The 18,049-nt window shown below is 37.7% G+C and overlaps 1 protein-coding gene across 2 annotated transcripts in view; it reads left to right on the top strand.

The window, feature by feature from the left end:
• Positions 1 to 16,740, top strand: part of ADK (adenosine kinase) — a 599,089-nt gene extending 582,349 nt beyond the window's left edge. For both annotated transcript variants that reach the window (XM_044659050.1, XM_044659053.1), the window contains exon 11: positions 15,958 to 16,740. In XM_044659050.1, the coding sequence (XP_044514985.1) occupies positions 15,958 to 16,082 (125 nt within the window). In that variant the 3' untranslated portion in view covers positions 16,083 to 16,740. The remainder of the gene's footprint in view (positions 1 to 15,957) is intronic.
• Positions 16,741 to 18,049: the final 1,309 nt, after the last annotated feature.

Raw genomic sequence — 18,049 nt, 5'->3', positions numbered from 1 at the left:
CTTATCCCCATAAGTGATTGCCCCTTCCATACAACTTTGCAGTAAAAGTACAGTATGGGACAGGTAGTTTTTTTAAGTTACATTTGTTGATGCAATGTCTTTAAGTATATTTCTCTCATGTGTTGGCTCTCAGGACAAGAAACTCCAAGTCACTGTTCTCACAGCTATAACCCAGACAACTTTTCCATTGCTGCTAATTTTGCGCTGGAATGATCACCAATTTGTGGCCAAGCTGAGGTTTCTGAGGGCACCTTCACTATGAATTGACTTCCTGTTCTTGTACAGTCTCAGCCACTATACCAACCAATCTGAGACTATTTAGGGCTTAGATTTCTCTGAGCCTAAACCTAGAGAGACAGACATATCTTACCATGGTAGATATTATCTTTTAAACTATTAAATTTAATGTCAAATGATTTCTTTTTCACTGGAAAGAAAAAGGTTTTCCACACATCTAAATTTCCAGCCCATATTAATTATTGGCCCAGAACTAAATTAATCTCAAATGAATTATATTAATAATAAATAATAAAAATAAAGTTATATTGTAGAATGGTTATTATATAATAAGATATATAATAAAGTTATATTAATTATATATAAAATTATAAAAGGTCTTGTTAGAATAAACAGAAAAGACTAGGGGAAAAGAGTTGAGAATGTAAAAAGGTAGAGGGTTTGGGGAATGGATTAAACTGGGCCAATGTGATTAGGTTAACTGTGAGATAACAGATTCAGTCCAGGTAAAGCCTGTCCTGAGTTATCAAATACAAACCAGTATATATCAGGGATGGATGTTGGATTTATTAACAAGGGAAGGTGAAAAAGGAAGTTTGGGTAAAATTAATCTAATGCCAACTACCTAAAAACCTCAGATCTAAATATCTCTCCACAGAGATTTCTTCAGAGCGATTTTCCTACTCTGCTCCTCTCCTCATATCTAAAATCCCAATTCCTGTTCTTGGCTAAACTAACACTAAACCCCGCTTTGCTGATTTTAAGGAAAGGATCTGTGTAAGCCTGATAGGGCCCAAATAAGGTCCAAGATCCAAAAGTATCTAGGTCTGGACTCACAATCAGATGCCAATGGTTCAGGATCACCAGAACTCAGCAGGTATCAATCAGCTAGCAGAGAAGCAAGATAACAGAGCAGTAGGTAGGATGGGAAGATAAGGTAGAAAACAGCCACAGGGAAATAGCCAGTCCCTCCAGGTTAAAACCAGAGAAAGGACACAGCTCAAGCCCCAACTGTCCCTTAGTGACAGCTTAGCTCTCCCCTACAGAATTCTAGAACCTTTTACTCTGCTGCCCATGCCTCGCCCTCTGAAAACTTACACACTTTCCTCCTTAACTTAACTTTTCCTCATAACAAGAGGAACAGACATTTAAAGTTTTTTCAGGGAACTAACTTACCACTTCTCTACAGCCAATACTCTAACCCAGGGGTTCTTAACCTTTTTTGTGCCATAGACCCCTTTAGCAATATTTGGTGAATCCTAGTTACTGGTTTATAAATACATAAAATGCATTGTGTTATAAAGAAAAATAAGAACTGAAATACAGTCAGTAAAATATTTTTAAAGTAAATTCACAATCTAAGAACCCCTGATCTAATCAATAAACCAATGAACAAGCATTTATTAAGTGTCAGTTGTGTACCAGGCAGTGTGCTGTGTCCTAGAGATACAGAAACAAAAGTCAAACCATCCCTGCCCTCCAAAAGTTTGTTTTCTCTTGAAGGAAACAATATACATGTATATAAATATGTCTGGAGTAAATACTAGGTAATTAGAGAGTGAGGACATGAGCAGTTGCATGTAACAAGAAAGACTTCAGATAGGGACATAATGCTTGAGCTAAGATTTGATTCTGAAGTAACCAAATGGAATAATTTTCTTCCTGTCTCCAGTCCTCCAAAAAGGAGACACCTGGGACTTCTGGAGAGTGAGAATAGAATCACTTATACTGAAATAAATGAAGGTCCCAAGTATTGGGAGTTTCTCAGGAGCCTGTTCAACCTCAAGTGTTATAGAGCTGTTTCTTTTAAAAGAAAGTTAAGGAGCAGCAGAGTGGCTCAGTGGATTGAGAGCCAAGCTTAGAGACAAGAGATCCTGTTTTCAATTCTGGCCTCAGACACTTCCCAGCTGTGTGACCCTGGGCAAGTCACTTAACCCCAATTGTCTACCTATCCCTTTCCACTGCCTTAGAACCAATATATCTTACTGACTCTTAAGATAAAAGGTAGGCTTTTTAAACAGAAAGTTAAAACCCTAACTTTGGGGAAAAAAACATTAGATTCTAATTCTTGTAAGGTGGGATCAGTGCCCTAAAATATCAAGATTAACTTTAACCATCCAATGACATCCTCAGATGGGATCTTGGTCATAAGGAGACTCCAAAAGTTGGGCACAAGCAGTGCAGGTGACAATTTTAATTTAAATTTTATTTGATTTTATTAAATTAAATTTTTGTTTTATTTATATTTATATTTAATTTATTATTTAAATTAATTTAAATGTTATTTTAATTCATTTCTTTTTAAGTGTGGCACAATTCCCACTGACTATATCCAAACAACTTTAACTATGTTATGCAAATGATCTCAAACTCCTGGATATGTGGCTTGCAGATTACTTAGTGGGGACTTGATGGCTGTCTCCAGATATCTGAGGGGTTATTAGGCAGAAGAGGGAGCTGACTCTGCTTAAGCTTCAGAGGGCAGATGTAGGGTAATGAGTATAACTGATAGCAAGGCAGATTTGAGCTGGACTAGCAGCTGTACTTTCCACCTTTTAGTTTTCCTGGCTTCCTTTAAGACTCGGCTCATACATCATCTTCTACAAGGGCCCTTTCCTAGCTCTCCCTCCTCCCCTCCAACTGCTAATACCTTCCCTGTCTATATCTTGTATGTGCTGTATCTAGTTATTTTCAAGTTGTCTCTTCCATTACAATGTATGCTCCTTAAGAGCAGAGACTGGGTTTTGTTTGGGGGATTTTTGTCTTTGTATTCCCAGTGATCGAAACAGTGACTGGCATATATAGATTAAACTGAATGTATACAGTTAGTATGACTGACTGCCTAGAAGAGTTACTCAACAGGGCTCCTTCCAAAGGTGATGAAGTCTCCATCTCTATTTCTGGAAAACTGCAATCAGGGACAACATGCCCATTGGTTGGATTTTTTGCCTTTGGGATCCATTTTCAAGTTGAGGATAGACTAGATGGCCATCTGAGATCTCTTCCACCTCCACCTCTAAGAATATATGAATAGAAGGCCTCTTTCATTTTTATTAAGGCCCTAAAGTCCAAAGAAGTACATAGCATTAAGGAAAATGGAGGTCCAGAAATAGCAATTAAAAGCACGAGAGATTGACAGTAAGTGTCAGCTTTATAACTGTCATTTACATGGGTGATAGGAAGTAAACTCTCATTTTTATGGGTTATGCACCCATTTGAAACAAGAAACATTTTTAAAGAGAGTAAAACAATAGGCTTTCCAAAGCTTTCATTCATGATCTCACTGTTTTGTCATTCCTTGGAAGGAAAAATATTGACATTTAGCAGGCTGCTTGCTTCAGCCTTCTGATCTCCTGCAGTTTATTTTTATAACAACCTTATCGATGGGCCTCTTACCCAGCTCTCTAGGTTTAACTGAGTTGAGTCGATTTGTTACCACAGCTTCAAGTAGCTGTTACAGAACAAGCAAGACATCCTAATAAAGCTGTAAACGTGTTTACTCAAACACAGTATTGATTTTACTTGGAGAGGGAGAAGCAGGCGCTTAGCACGGTGTCAGGGTGGATGAATTTAACTGCAGTTTTTCATTGTCATCTGTCATGGTTGTGAAACACTAAGTAAAGCCACCGGAGGATAATTAGAAGTGCCAGAAATTTAGCCCCTAAAATCAGTTAACCACTTGAGACTTTTGTAGCTTAATTAGTTTTTATTAAAACTTTCCTCTAGTAATATAGTCAGGCACTTTTAACTGTGCTTTCAACTAGAGCAAGATTTCAAGGTTGTGACTTGTTAGGTATATGAATTTAATGAGTGTGGGTTTTTTCCAGACTTTTTTCCTTTCTCTGGTAATTAGGCTAGCAGTAGAGCATAATTAGAATTAAGACTAATTTAAAGAGACAGCTATCAGTGTATGTTCCCATTGTAGAAATGTGTGGCTTTTCTGAAGGTCTATTTTAAGGAGTTACCAAAACTCTTACAGAAGGACAAAGAGGAAAGAGCCAGGGATTTGTGGGCTTAGGCCCTGAGTTTTGAATCCTGACTCTGACACATGATACCTGTGTGATCTTGGGCCAGTCACTTGCCCTCTCAGCCTCAGTTTCTTACTATTTAAAACTAGGGGAGTTTGGACTAGGTGACCACTGACATCCTCCCCAGCTTAAAATAGATGATCCTGTTATCCTGTTTATTGTACATTAGTTTTGTGTGTGACTTGAGAAGCAGAAAAATGTGTTGCTTGAATTTTTTTTGTAGTACAAACTTAGCTAGTCATGAAACTTAAATCCTACTCCCAATCTGAATACTGTCTTTTTAAAAGATTCCAGAGTTACCAAACTAGTTCCAGGTTAGCCACCTTACTTGGCTCCCTGAAGCCTGGATCTCTCGTTTCCATTTGATCTGTTACCTAAGTTGGTCTTTAGAACTGTAGAATGGGCCTGAGTTAAGGTCTTTATGGAATAGGGGTGGTGGCCAGGGAACTTCTCTAGAAGTTTATTTGGTAGTTGCATCTTATGGGGTTAAGTACCCTATCATTTACTCTGGAAACTGATGGAAAAAACGCAATATTTTTAGATAACAGCCCCACAAACCCAACACAATGAGCACAGAAATATGTATCCCTTTACCCTCTCCAAAAAAAAAGTTTTAAATGAGATTCCCTGTCTTACTTTCAAAATCAATCAGTAAATGCTCTAAAATGTCTCCCAGACCTTCTCTTAGTCCTGCCCAAACTGACCTCTATGCATAATAGAAATAGAAGAGACTTAGCAATGTAATGATAGTTTCTAACCACTGGGATGTCAGATCCTGACTGTTAAGAAAGTCAACAAAAATTAAGTGTTCTTAGCGTTTGAAACTCCACAAATCAAGCTTTTGGTGGGCTGTTATCATTTTGAGCTGTTGTCCATTGGTTCGGTACTTGGGCCTTTTTTTTTTTTTAAGCCATTACTAATTCTAGCAAGTTCAGTCTCTAAGTCATGAATCTTTGAATTACTCAGCTAGTTGCAGATTTAAGAGTGTGAGTTGCCAGGGAGGGCCCCATGAGCAATTTCCTCCAATTTTTTCTGAAGGTGGAGGAGGAAATCAGCATGACACAGTTGTTGGTCCTCTTGCTCCAAGTGATGTGCACCCAAAAAGTCAGGTTTCTTGTAATGGAAAAAGTGACATGATGTAGAATTTTGGATAACACATTTTATTTGAAAAGTAGTCCATACAGTTCAGAAGCTCTACACTGCATTATTTAAATAACTTGGTTCCATCCCTGAAAGTAAGAGCTACTTGAATGAAGAGTGTTGAGATATAGGAGAAAGAGGCAGGAGGAAGGAGAATCCACACAGTCCCAGGCCGCATTCTCCTGACCCAAGTCTGATATAAGTTTATGTGTCTTTGTGGCTGAGTCAACAACTGAGCAAACTAGCTCTCAGCCACTCTTCATACCACCGATCTCTATGACCCAGAGGTAAGGGAAGAGAGGAAGTGGGAAGCCATTAATCAGTCAGTCAGTCAACTGGGGAGTAGGAATATCTGCTAAGGAACAGCAGGGAGGCCAGTGTCACTGGATCACAGAGTACGTGGACTGGAAAGTAAAATGTTAAGAAGGCAAAAAAGATAGGAAAGAGCCAGATTATGGCAGGCTTTAAAAGAGAGGGTTTCAGAGACAGCTGGGTAGCTCAGTAGATGAAGAGCCAGGCCTAGAGATGGAAGGTCCAGGGTTCAAATCTAGCCTCAGATATTTCCTAGCTGTGTGACCCTGGGCAAGTCACTTCACCCCCATTGCCTAACTTAGAAGTGCTCTTCTGCCTTGGAACCAGTACACAGTATTAATTCAGAAATGGAAGGCGAGAGAGAGACAGAGACTGAGAGAGACTGAAAGTGTTAGAGTTTCCTTTTTGATGCAGGAGCTAATGGGGAGCCACTGGAGTTTATTGCATATAGGAAGTAATATGGCCCAAGCTGCTCTTTAGAAGATTAATTTGATAGCTGAGTGGAAGATGAATTGGAGTGGAGAGATACTTGAAACAGAGAGACCCATCAGCAAGTTAATTCAGTAGTCCAGGAATAAGGTGATGAGGGCCAAGATCGTTTCAATGTCAGGAAAAAAGGGAGCGCACACAAGAAATGTTAACAAGATAGAAATAACAGTATTTGATAGCTGATTGGATATGAAAGGGAAAGGGTTTGAGAGAGAAAGAATCATGAAGGATGGCACCTCACTTGTAAGCCTAATTGACTGGGAGGATAGGAACACCTTATTGGAATTCTGAAGGCCACTTTACCTATTTAGTAAGAAGAATGGGCTAAGGATAGTTGAATTTTTACAGCCAAGAATCTGGTAGTGTCTCCTTCTTGTAATTCTGAAGATCAGTTCTTGTTTCTTCATTGAGAGTATAAATAGGGGTCCTTAGCTAAGGTCATCAGGGACTTAGTGACTCCAACTTAGTGACTACTCCTGTCCCCATACCATTTCTAGTGGGGAAGAGAATTCATCCCAGAAAAGCATCTCTTCCCTCACTGCTCATTCTCTCTTCTCCCCTCTCCCCAGGTATATTATGCTATTAGGAAAATTGAAAAGTAGCTCCTCTAATGCCTTTCCCAGCCCTTACTATGCCTACTAGTCCCTTACTGAGATTACTTTCCATTTACTTGTATCATGCATGAAAAATGATTTGATTGATGGCTCCTTCAACAGAATGTGAACTCCTTGAGGGTGGAGACCAGTGTTTTTGTCCAGGCAGGTTTCCAGCCTGGAATACAAATAGAACCCAGCACATAATAATCTCTTAATAAATATTAGTTAACTGACTGACTTAGAAAAAAGTTTGGGAACTCCTATTATGTAGAAAATGAACTGAGAGTAAACTTGATCTCAGGATATTATCTAGAAATAAGTTGAGTTATCGTCATCATTGTTTTCAACTGAATTTCTATAACAATCCTGCATTCTTATCAGCTATCTCTATAGAATGAAAGGAAATTACATGAAGAATTCTGATTTGTTGAAGGTTTGGATTAGCGAGAGTTTTGTTGTTCAAATGTTTTGGAGCTAAGGGATCAAACTGACAAGCCTGCACCACCACCTTGACCAAACCAGATTAAAATAAATTGGGAAATGCTTAACAAAGTAACTAAAAATGTGATACAGTATAGATAATGTTCATTTGTAGTTTTCTAGGTTAATATGAAGCCAGCAGGGTTCAGTTTCTTCTTGAGTTCGATGCCATTGGTTCATAGGACAGAGTGAAAGTGGCAAGTTTAAAAAATTAATAAATCTCAAAATGATTAAAATTCAATAAAGAATTGGAACATTAAAGTGATGACCTAAAATTGGACAAGAGCAACTCTTAGGCTGGCCTCAAGATTTTATTTATTTTCTACTGAAAATAGCTAAAATGGTTACTGTTACATAGGACAAGAGTTTTGTTTTAATTAACATAATAGTTCCTCTGAGGACAATTATAATCACATGATACTTTATATTCTTATTCTCTTACTGTAGTGATAGTTTAATTGCACAGCTTATTGGGAGATCAAGTTTTGTATTATTACTGCATAACAAATTCCTCCTGCCATACCTCATCCTGAAGTGGAGGTGACCCTGAGTTCTAGGAGGCAGTATCAGCAGAGAACTACTCTGGATGAGGTCATGAGAAGGGCTACTTAAGTGACCATATAAATAGGTAAACCCCTTAATCCATCTAGAAATTAATTTCCTTCTCCAGAAAATGACCAGATAACTTTGAAGTTTCTCCCAACTCTAAAGCTATGATTCAAGGACCCTTCTAGCCATAAATCCTATGCTTCTGAGCTTACCAAATCCAACCACCATAGAAGATCCTTCAAAATAGGCTCAGGACAGGATTAGACCAGACATTAGCCCATTCAGGACCAGCATTAAGAAGTTCATCATCAGAGAGTTGACCATCATGGGATCAATCAAATTTATGAAGCACCTACTGTGTGCCAGGCACTGTACTAAGTCCTGAGGATGCAAAGAGAAGCAAAATATGGTCTCTGCTCTCCAGGAAATTTGGCCCCAACAACTTATAAAGTCTTTCAACAGAAGTATGGAGCAGTACCTTATCTTATAGAGGGCATGTCAATGCCAGTAAAATCATGGCTCTTTTGTGGATTAAAAATGAACAAATTTTAGAAATAATAGAAGGGTTATGAGAATTAAAGGATGGAAAATATTATATTCAGCCCCTAGAATCTGAATAAGAAAAACTATTGCTAAATCCAAAATGACTAAAATAAATCACTTCTAGAAGTAACAAAATCAAAATGAGAAAGAAAAGTCCAATATGCTCAGCACTTTTTGTGTAAGCAATAAACTAGAAACAAATTAGATTCTGCCCATCAATTTATTGAAACAAATGAATAAAATGGAATGTTTTTAGCCAATTTGACAGGTGTGAGATGGAATCCCAGAGTTGTTTTCATTTGCATTTCTCTAATCAATAATGATTTTGAGCATTTTTTTTCATGTAGTTATATATAATTTTAATTTCTTCATCTAAAAACTCAGTTCATATATTTTGGCCATTTATCAATTGGGAAATGCCTCATGTACTTACAAATTTGACAAAACTCTCTCTATATTTTAGATATGAGACCTCTCTCCAAGAAATTATTTTAAAAATTTCCTAATTTACTACTTTCCTTCTAATCTTGGCTACATGTTTTATTTTTACAAAAACTTTTCATTTAAATAATCCAACAGTTTTGAAGGGCAACCTAGAAACATACCCAAAGAGTTTTAAAATTGTGTATACCTTTTTGCTCTATTAGGTTTATTTCTTATGGTGATCATGGAAAAAGGAAAAGAACTTAAATATTTTCTAAAATATTTATAGCAACTCTCTTCGTGGTGACAAAGAACTGGAAAGTAAAGAGATTCCCATCAGTTGGGGAATGGCTAAACAAGTTGTGGTATATGATTGTTATGGAATACTACAGTGCCCTAAGAAATGATGAGCAAATTATGCCCAAAAGAAGGGGTCCAGCCCATGCAGATCAAGGGGTCCCTTGGAGGATGACGGTGTTGGCGAAAGAAGAAAGGAAAATGAAAGACAGAGTTTCAGCCAGGCATCACAGAGACTGCTCTGATCAGGCTTGGGCTGTCTTTATTTTTATACACTTAAAGATTACACATACAGTTGGCATGGAATTTAATTTTCAACATACATCTTTTCTTGGAGATAATGAATAAGTCATACATTAACTTTGTTACTAACAACTTTTCATTCTCCAGTAACTCAATATTTTTCAAAGCTATGTTTGACATGTTGCCTAGGCTGTGGAGTTAACAAAACAGTCCAGTGGAGTGGGACGTACAGGGAAGGCACTTTCTCTATTTTTCATACATTGTCCTCCATACCAAATCAGAGAATCTTGTCATTTCTGGTTTCCTATTATGTAAGCTTCTGTGTATGATAATGGAAAATTTAAGTGCAGTTTTGTTGGGGGCTTATGCCTAGGAATATCCCCTATAGGACCCTTTATCCAGATCAGTGCATAGAGGACCTTAGTAGGTTGGGAAAATATTTGTTTCAACCCTGCAGGCATTTACTTCTTATTTATGCCATCCACATAAACAGGAAAAGTCTTTAACATTAGATCACTTTCTACAAGATTAAGAATTGAGTTTAGGGGAATTTCTGTATCATTACATGTAAAGGTGGGATTTCCCTAGGAGTCTATAGAGGCATTAGTAACAGCTTTTATTGTTCTTCTGTATTTCCCTGGGGCTGAGTAGGGATATTGATCATAACAATTCCAATAGTAAGGAGTGTTAGTAAGCGAAGAGTCACACAAGGGAGTCTGAGTGGGTTTTTCCATCCTCCTGGGGTATGCTTTGCAGTCCCAGGTTTCCACCTGCAACTATGTCAAACAGCATGCTTTTGATGGCTTCCGGCATCCAAAGGGCTATAAAAGAATTCATATCTTTTGATCTACCAATACCACTACTAGGTCTGTATCACAGAGATTTAAAAAAATGAGAAAGGACCTGTTTGTACAGAAATATTTATAACTGCACTTTTTGTGGTGGCAAAATGGTGATGGAATACTGTTGTGCTATAAGGAATGATAACCAAGATGATTTCAAAAAGAACTGTAAAGACTTATGTGAATTGATGCAGTGTGAAATAAGCAGAACCAGAACATTATACACAGTAACTGAAATATTGTGGAACAATCAAATGTGCTAGACTTGGCTCCTAACAGCAATATAATGATCCAAGGCAATTATGAGGGACTTATGAAAAAGAATGCTATCTACCTCTAGAGAAGGAACTGTTAAGAGTATAAATGTAGATGAAGACATATGATTTATCACTTGTTTATCTGGGCATATGATTTGAGGTTTTGGTTTTATAAGATTATTCACTTACAAAAATGAATAATATGGAAATATGTTTTACTTGATATTACATGTGTAACCCAGATTGAATTGCTTATCAACTCTGGGAGAGGGGTGGGAAGAAAGGAGGGAGATAACAAGAATCATATAACTTTGGGAAACATGTGGAAATTTGTTATTAAAATAAAGAATAAATATAAAAAAAAAGAAAAAGTTTTGCAAAAAAAAGTTATCAATATGGATCTACATATTAAAGTTCTGTTCAGTAAAGTTTTATTAGTTGTAAAGGCAAGTTGAATTAGCTGTTATTATTTAAAGTTGTTTACAATAATTTGCTTATGAAAAGTAATAGATTTTCCTCTGACAGTGCTTCATTGGTCTTATATATGTGTATATAGAACCTGATTTTACATAACTAATATGTTCCAAGGCTCTTTCTGACTCTTCTTAGGCTTACTAGAACTACAAACATCAATATTCTTATACTTTGGGGCCATTATTAATAACAAAATTAGTGTTAACGAAACAAAGAGGAGCACTGCTTTGATGTGGACAAGAACTTTGGACAAAGACTGATGTAGGAGTTAATGTGTGGTACAAAATAATGCAATAACCCACACTAATGCTTCTTGTAGTGAAAATGAGCATGATTGAGAGAACTGCTGCAAAACTTTATGCCACTTGGGGAAATGGTGTGGATTTAGTGCATAATTTAAAATGTTTATTAAAAAAGGAAATGATGAGCAACTTAATTTTTGAGAACATGGAAAGACTTACATGAAATCATAAAGAGTAGAACCAAAAGAACATTATTATATAAACAGCAAGAGAAATATTATTTGAAGAATGACTTGTATATGTCCACCTACAAAGTACTGATTAATAGAAATAAGCAAGATAGAGTTTTATATATGTGTATATCTTTTTGTCAAATGATGTCCTCTCCAGTGTGGGAAGGGAAAAGATGGAAAGTTATCTGTGAATCTTAATGTAACAAACAAACACAAAAATACAATAAAAAAAAAAGAAACAATGAATGTGAAGATACATGGGAGGTGGTATATGGGGCAGCTTATATGATGATACAGTGAATTTAGCAGAACCTGTAAAACAATTACACAGTGACTACAACAATGTAACATTGTTGAGCTCTACATATTGCTCGTGCTTAGATCTAGAGAAGTACTATAGGACGCATCTTCCTCCTCTTTTTGCATCAATAAAAAAATAGTATATACTATTAGACTTGATTGTGCGTGTTAATTTTCTGAAATGCTTTTCCCCTCTTTATTTTTATTCTTTGTTATAAGAGATGGTAGGTCCCTATATATTGAGAACTGAAAATTATATAAAAACAAAAGATATCAACAAAAATGTTTTTAAAGCAAAGAAAGGGAAAGGTGACATCTCATTCTCAATCTCATCACTTATTATCAGCTGCTTATGATTCCATTCCATATATGCTTCCATGGCCAGTTAGTTTGCCTTTTTATATTGGAAAGAATTTGCATAATCATCAGACAGTAGCCCCTCTATCTGGTTGTGGTTCAAATAGAAATATTCTTTTTTGCCAAATTCTGACATCTGAAATTGCTTATCTTCTTCCTAAAAATACCAGTACTTGTCTCTAAGAGAGTAGTAAGTAGACTGATTTATGTAGTATTTTAGCTAGAATCTAAGAATTTCATTTGGAGATGCAACCTCTGACACAAGCGCCATGTAGAAAAGAGGTAAAAACTCAGAAAGAGCCATCAAGGTTTCTCTTTTCTTTTCCAGTGGCACCAAGCTATCATTGTCCAGTCCTTCAAAGTTCTTTGTAACAAGGCCCCAGGTAGCTCACAGCCTAGCCTGGCAAATAATACATGGATTCATCAAACCAGTTAGCCTTACAACCAGTCTTGGAGATCAATTTAGAAAGAAAAGCCAAAAATTATGTCTGACTTTTCTCCTTTTATTGACTGCTCTTAAACTATATGAAGGGTTGTCATGTTGAAATAAAATTAAACTTTTACTCCCTGGGACCAGAGAACAGAATGGGTCCTGCTTCTCTGTAATTTGTAGCCATTGTTCTGCTTCTTCTTGTACCAAGCCAAAATAAGTCCTAATTCCATTTCTACATGACAGCCTTTCACGTTTTTGAAGTGGCCCTGCTCCTAAGTCTTCTCTTCACTATGCAGACCATCCACAGTTCCTTCAATCAATGATTGTCCTTGGCAGTAATAGTGTGTGGCACTTAGGACCTAGCTCCCTTGCTGTTAGGTTGTGATTTGACTGTAGCAGCCCTTGAAAAATAGAGAAATATGTTGGACAAAAGGGAGTGTAAGATAAACAAATGGACTCTAAGCCCTGGCCCTAAGGTTCTTTGATGAATAAAATACATGAATTCTTGTACATGGCTTTGATGGTATCTAGCCTACTTGGAGACATTTGGTTTGATTCCTTGGATTGCAAGATGAGCAGACTTCATTCTTTCTCTCCCTCTCCCTTTGTTCCCTGAATGCCTTCTTTCTACCATCTCCACCTGTTGAAACCACACACACACACACACACACACACACACACACACACACACACACGCCCACCCTCATCCTTTAGGACTTAATTCAATTCAACAAATATTTATTAGCCAGCTCAAATGCCATCTCCATGAAGCCTTTTCCAAACCCAAGTTAGAGACTGTCTTTCCTTCCTCACATCTCACATAGCACTTTGTGCCTCCTTGTCTGTTATTTTCTAGTATTGCTATTTGTTTCTTACCTTTCTTACTTGGCTAATGATTCTTTAAGGACTTGACTAATGGCCTTTGTAATGGCCTTTGTATGCCTCCCAAGCATCTGGCATAGCAACCATGTCAAAGCTAACTTTCCTTTTGACATGAGGAAAACTACTAAAGTATTTACTAGGTTGTAGGTACTCTTAGTTCTCGAGAAGTCAGCTCCATTATACTGTGTTACTGTTTTCAAGAACTGTATAGGGGGGTTTGTGAGCTTTATCCTTTATGTTGGTAGCTCTCCTGTCTAGTTCTCATGGGAGCTATTACATCAACTCCTTAGATGCCTTTCCAGTTTGAAGCCATACACATTTATATAGATCTTCTGCATTTTCTTTGAGGTCATGTTAATTTGCCTTTGACTGGCAATGACCAACTTCCTGCCAAAGCCCTAATGAAAATAAGAGCTGCCTACAAGTGTACTCTACCTAGCTGACCCCAGGAGTGAGTCTGTCCCCACCTCTTTTTTCCTCTTCTTTGTTCCCAGCTTTCAGATTTTGGAAGACTCCACTTATCTCACACCCCTGCTCTCTTGCAAGGCATCATTAAAAAAAATCCACACTTCCAGAGTGAACAAACTTGAACCAGAGGGACAATTATCACTATGTCAATGAGAAGAGAATGGCATGGGAGCCAGTCTTGGAGTCCCAAAAACCTACATTCTAGTCTTGTTTCCAACTTAATACTGACTTTATGACAATTAGGCAAGTCTCATGACTTCTCCTTATCCCCCAGAAAACTGTCAAAGATTATAAGATACAAAACATTAACATGTCTGAATTGGGGAAATTTTCTCCCTGGCCATGAGTGTCCATCATAGTCAAAGTCAGCCTTCAAGGATTCTGACTTATAGAAAGGAAAGCAGTGAATCTTCAGAGCATTGGCCTCCCCTAGCAGCTCTGCCCTAGGAGGGCAGGAAGATGGTGGTAAGCTTTACCCTTCACAAAAGTCTTTTGTGATTATTGGTTTTTCTCATTTTTTAAAAACCATGACCAAAGGAAGGAACAACAACAAAAAAGATTTAAGAAAAGCTGTTTCTTGTTCCCATTTCAAACTGAGCTGAATTGTATGGGCTTGGTATAGAGGTTTGTAGAGGGTTCAATATGTTGACCTTTGCTGTTTAACCCAGATATTCCATGGCATGAGTGATTTTCAAAATCTAGGATTGTTTCCACAAAGTAAATATCAATATATAGAGCCTGTTAGTGTTCTTCTTCAGTTGGAAGTGATCATTAATTTTGTCTGATACAAAATGTTCCCCAAGTCTGACAGGGCCAAGCCTGGGTGGTCAGGATGGTAAGAAATGAAAGGCTGTAAATCTCCTGGGGAACTCTCCACAGGTCAATGGACTACTGCTTTTCCATTAACCTTTACCTCTCGAGCAGCACAGGGCCCAGAAAGAGGCGGAGAGTCAAGTTCCAGAACAGTTTCTCATTGTCATCTGTTCTTGGCCAATCTCCCTATCTCAGATGATAGCAGCAGCTCACATTTCCCTTAGTAAAATGTGCCCCAGATTCCTCAGTTCTTGTCCCTCATTGTTCATGACTGCAGTGCTTCTCTCCAGCTTCTCACAACTCTCTTGAATGTGAGGCCAACCTATGGGTCTTGCCAGTACCAGCACTGAGAGAGGTCTGAGGGCTTTCCATGTTCTCATTCTCTCTCTCAATCTCTCTCTCTCTCTCTCTCTCTCTCTCTCTCTCTCTCTCTCTCTCTCTCTGTCTCTTATACACNTAAGAAATGAAAGGCTGTAAATCTCCTGGGGAACTCTCCACAGGTCAATGGACTACTGCTTTTCCATTAACCTTTACCTCTCGAGCAGCACAGGGCCCAGAAAGAGGCGGAGAGTCAAGTTCCAGAACAGTTTCTCATTGTCATCTGTTCTTGGCCAATCTCCCTATCTCAGATGATAGCAGCAGCTCACATTTCCCTTAGTAAAATGTGCCCCAGATTCCTCAGTTCTTGTCCCTCATTGTTCATGACTGCAGTGCTTCTCTCCAGCTTCTCACAACTCTCTTGAATGTGAGGCCAACCTATGGGTCTTGCCAGTACCAGCACTGAGAGAGGTCTGAGGGCTTTCCATGTTCTCATTCTCTCTCTCAATCTCTCTCTCTCTCTCTCTCTCTCTCTCTCTCTCTCTCTCTCTCTCTCTCTCTCTCTCTCTCAGAAGCATTAGGATGTCAGAGAACATGCTCTAAATTAACAATATGAATGTAATCTGCAGAAATGGGGATAAGTCCATCTTCAAGATCCTTAATGAAGAGACCCTGCAGAATAGATTGGCATTTTTTCTCCTACTTCTAATCCCCCATAATTGGACCTAGGGGCTTTCATTGGCTTGATGACAGTTGATCATATTCCAGACTATAAGCAACACAACAATTGGCATACATCAGTTCATTAGATGAGTATTTAAAGGAAAGCAGAGACTTAACTTTTAAGGGCATCATCTTGGGAGGGCATATCATTGGCCACAAAAGCACCTTTTATCTAAAATAGTAGATAAGACCCAAATGGACCCCCAATCTGACCCAGCGTAGTATTTCTGATGTTCTTATATAACACTTTAACTCGTTCCCTTTCCTTTGTACTCTAGGTTTTCTGTCCCAGCTGGTTGCTGACCGGCCCTTGACCGAATGCATCCGCGCAGGCCACTACGCTGCCAGCATCATAATTAAACGCTCTGGCTGTACCTTCCCAGAGAAGCCAGACTTCCATTGATGAGCAAGAGGAAGCACAGGCCGGTGGGAACACAGGGCCCAGATTGATTGGTTCCTGCTCATCTCCTGCATCATGGCTTCCACAGTCATGCTATTATAGAAAAACCTTTTCCTACTACAATGAAACATATTCTTAATTTAGGGGGTACGATGCTAAGTAGAAGCTTTATTCTCTCATCAACTTGAAAAATGGTATTATTTACATAATTTGGTAGTCTCATTTAAATGTCAGTTTCTTAAACAGTGTTATAACATTTCATCTTATTCATTTTCAATTACTTTGTAAATTCATGTGCGTCTAGGAAACCGACTAATTTTTTAAATTTCTGCTTTGAACACAGAGACAGTTTCATAATTTCATAGATATAAAATTTATCAATTCAACATCAATGTAAGCTTTTTATATGGGTATATTTAATTTAGGAGCATATATATGCAAAGCATATATATTTAAAATTAAGGTACAGAAATATTTATGCTAAGCATCTTACCAAGATATGCCAAATAGTCTCTTCAATGCACACTTCAAATATATAATGAATTTTGGGTAACTTAATAATTTGCCAAATTTTAGATTAAAATATTCAAATCATAACCTGACACTTTCCTGATGGTACTATGTAATTTGATACTGACTAATAAACCTTGTCAAATCTGAATTATGTCTTTCCTTGCTTTGCTGTCAACAAATAAGGGGTCATTTCATGCTGGGGGCTACATTTGGGCCTTAGTAAAAGGGGAAAAATGGATGGGCCCATTGAGAAGATTCTGAGCTTTATATGTCCAATGAGGATACTAATTATTTGAAGTACAGTTACCAGAAGGTATCAGGTAGCAGAGGTTAGGTTAACAGTAGATAGAGAGCTGATCCTGGAGTCAAGAAGACCTGAGTGCAAATCTGGCTTCAGCCAGCTGTGTAGCACAGGGCAAATCACAACCTCTGCTCATTTATTCTCTGTGAAAATGAGGATAAGAATAACCATTATCTCTAGTGGTTGTTGGGAGAGTAACTTAGATAACATTTGTAAAGCACTTTGCAAACTTTTAAAATATATAAACACTAGCTGCTATTGTCAAAATATTTTGTTGAAAGTTCCTTGGCTCCAGTTAACAAATACCTGCTCTAAAAAGAAGTGGTCACTTTCCCCCAAGTTTCATATCATTCTTAGCCCAGCAACTAGTTCTTCTCTGTTGACAAGAACTAGATTCAGAACAGAAGCCTTCTCTACCTTTTGAAGAATAGGATTATTAAAGCAGGTCAGAAAATTATTTTCTAGGTAGAGTGAATTCAAAATGACAGAGTGAGAGAAAGCATTTTTGCTTAGCTCTCCCAGCATACCTCCTCCACAATGACCAAGAAAATGCACAAGACTGAATTCTTATCCAGAAAGCCAAGGAAAAGTTCACAGTAAATCATTTTTCCAGGCCACAACAGCTTAGGAAGCCAGTCAGAGAGGTCTTCAAACATTGGGGGGATAGAATGGGCTGTACTCACCCATAAAATGAATAATAGAAAAATGGATTGGAAACCAAAATCCAACAATATGTTTTAAAAAAAAAAACACTTGAAACAGAAAAATACACACATAGATAAAAACAAAAGGCTAAAACAGAATCTTTTACACTTTGGCTGAAATAAAAATTCTAAGGCAGAAATTGTGATCTCAGATAAACTAAAAACAAAAATATGCCTAATTAAAATAAACAGGGAAACTAAAAGATACCCTTCATAATGAATTAATATCAATACTAACATACATTAGAGGCAGGTAGGTGGCTCAGTGGACAGAGGGCAAGTCATGAGATATGAGTTTTTGGATTCAAATTGGCCTCAGACACTTCCTAGTAATGTGACCCTGGACAAGTCACTTAATCCCAATTGCCTGGCCCTTACCACTCTTCTGCCTTAGAACCAATACTTATTAGTATTGATTCTTTTTTTTTTTTAATCCCTTACCTTCCATCTTA

This window comes from Gracilinanus agilis, chromosome 2 (genome assembly GCF_016433145.1).
Source record: "Gracilinanus agilis isolate LMUSP501 chromosome 2, AgileGrace, whole genome shotgun sequence".
In the NCBI taxonomy this organism is placed as follows: Eukaryota; Metazoa; Chordata; class Mammalia; order Didelphimorphia; family Didelphidae; genus Gracilinanus; species Gracilinanus agilis.
This window is presented reverse-complemented; position numbering and strand designations above follow the sequence as displayed.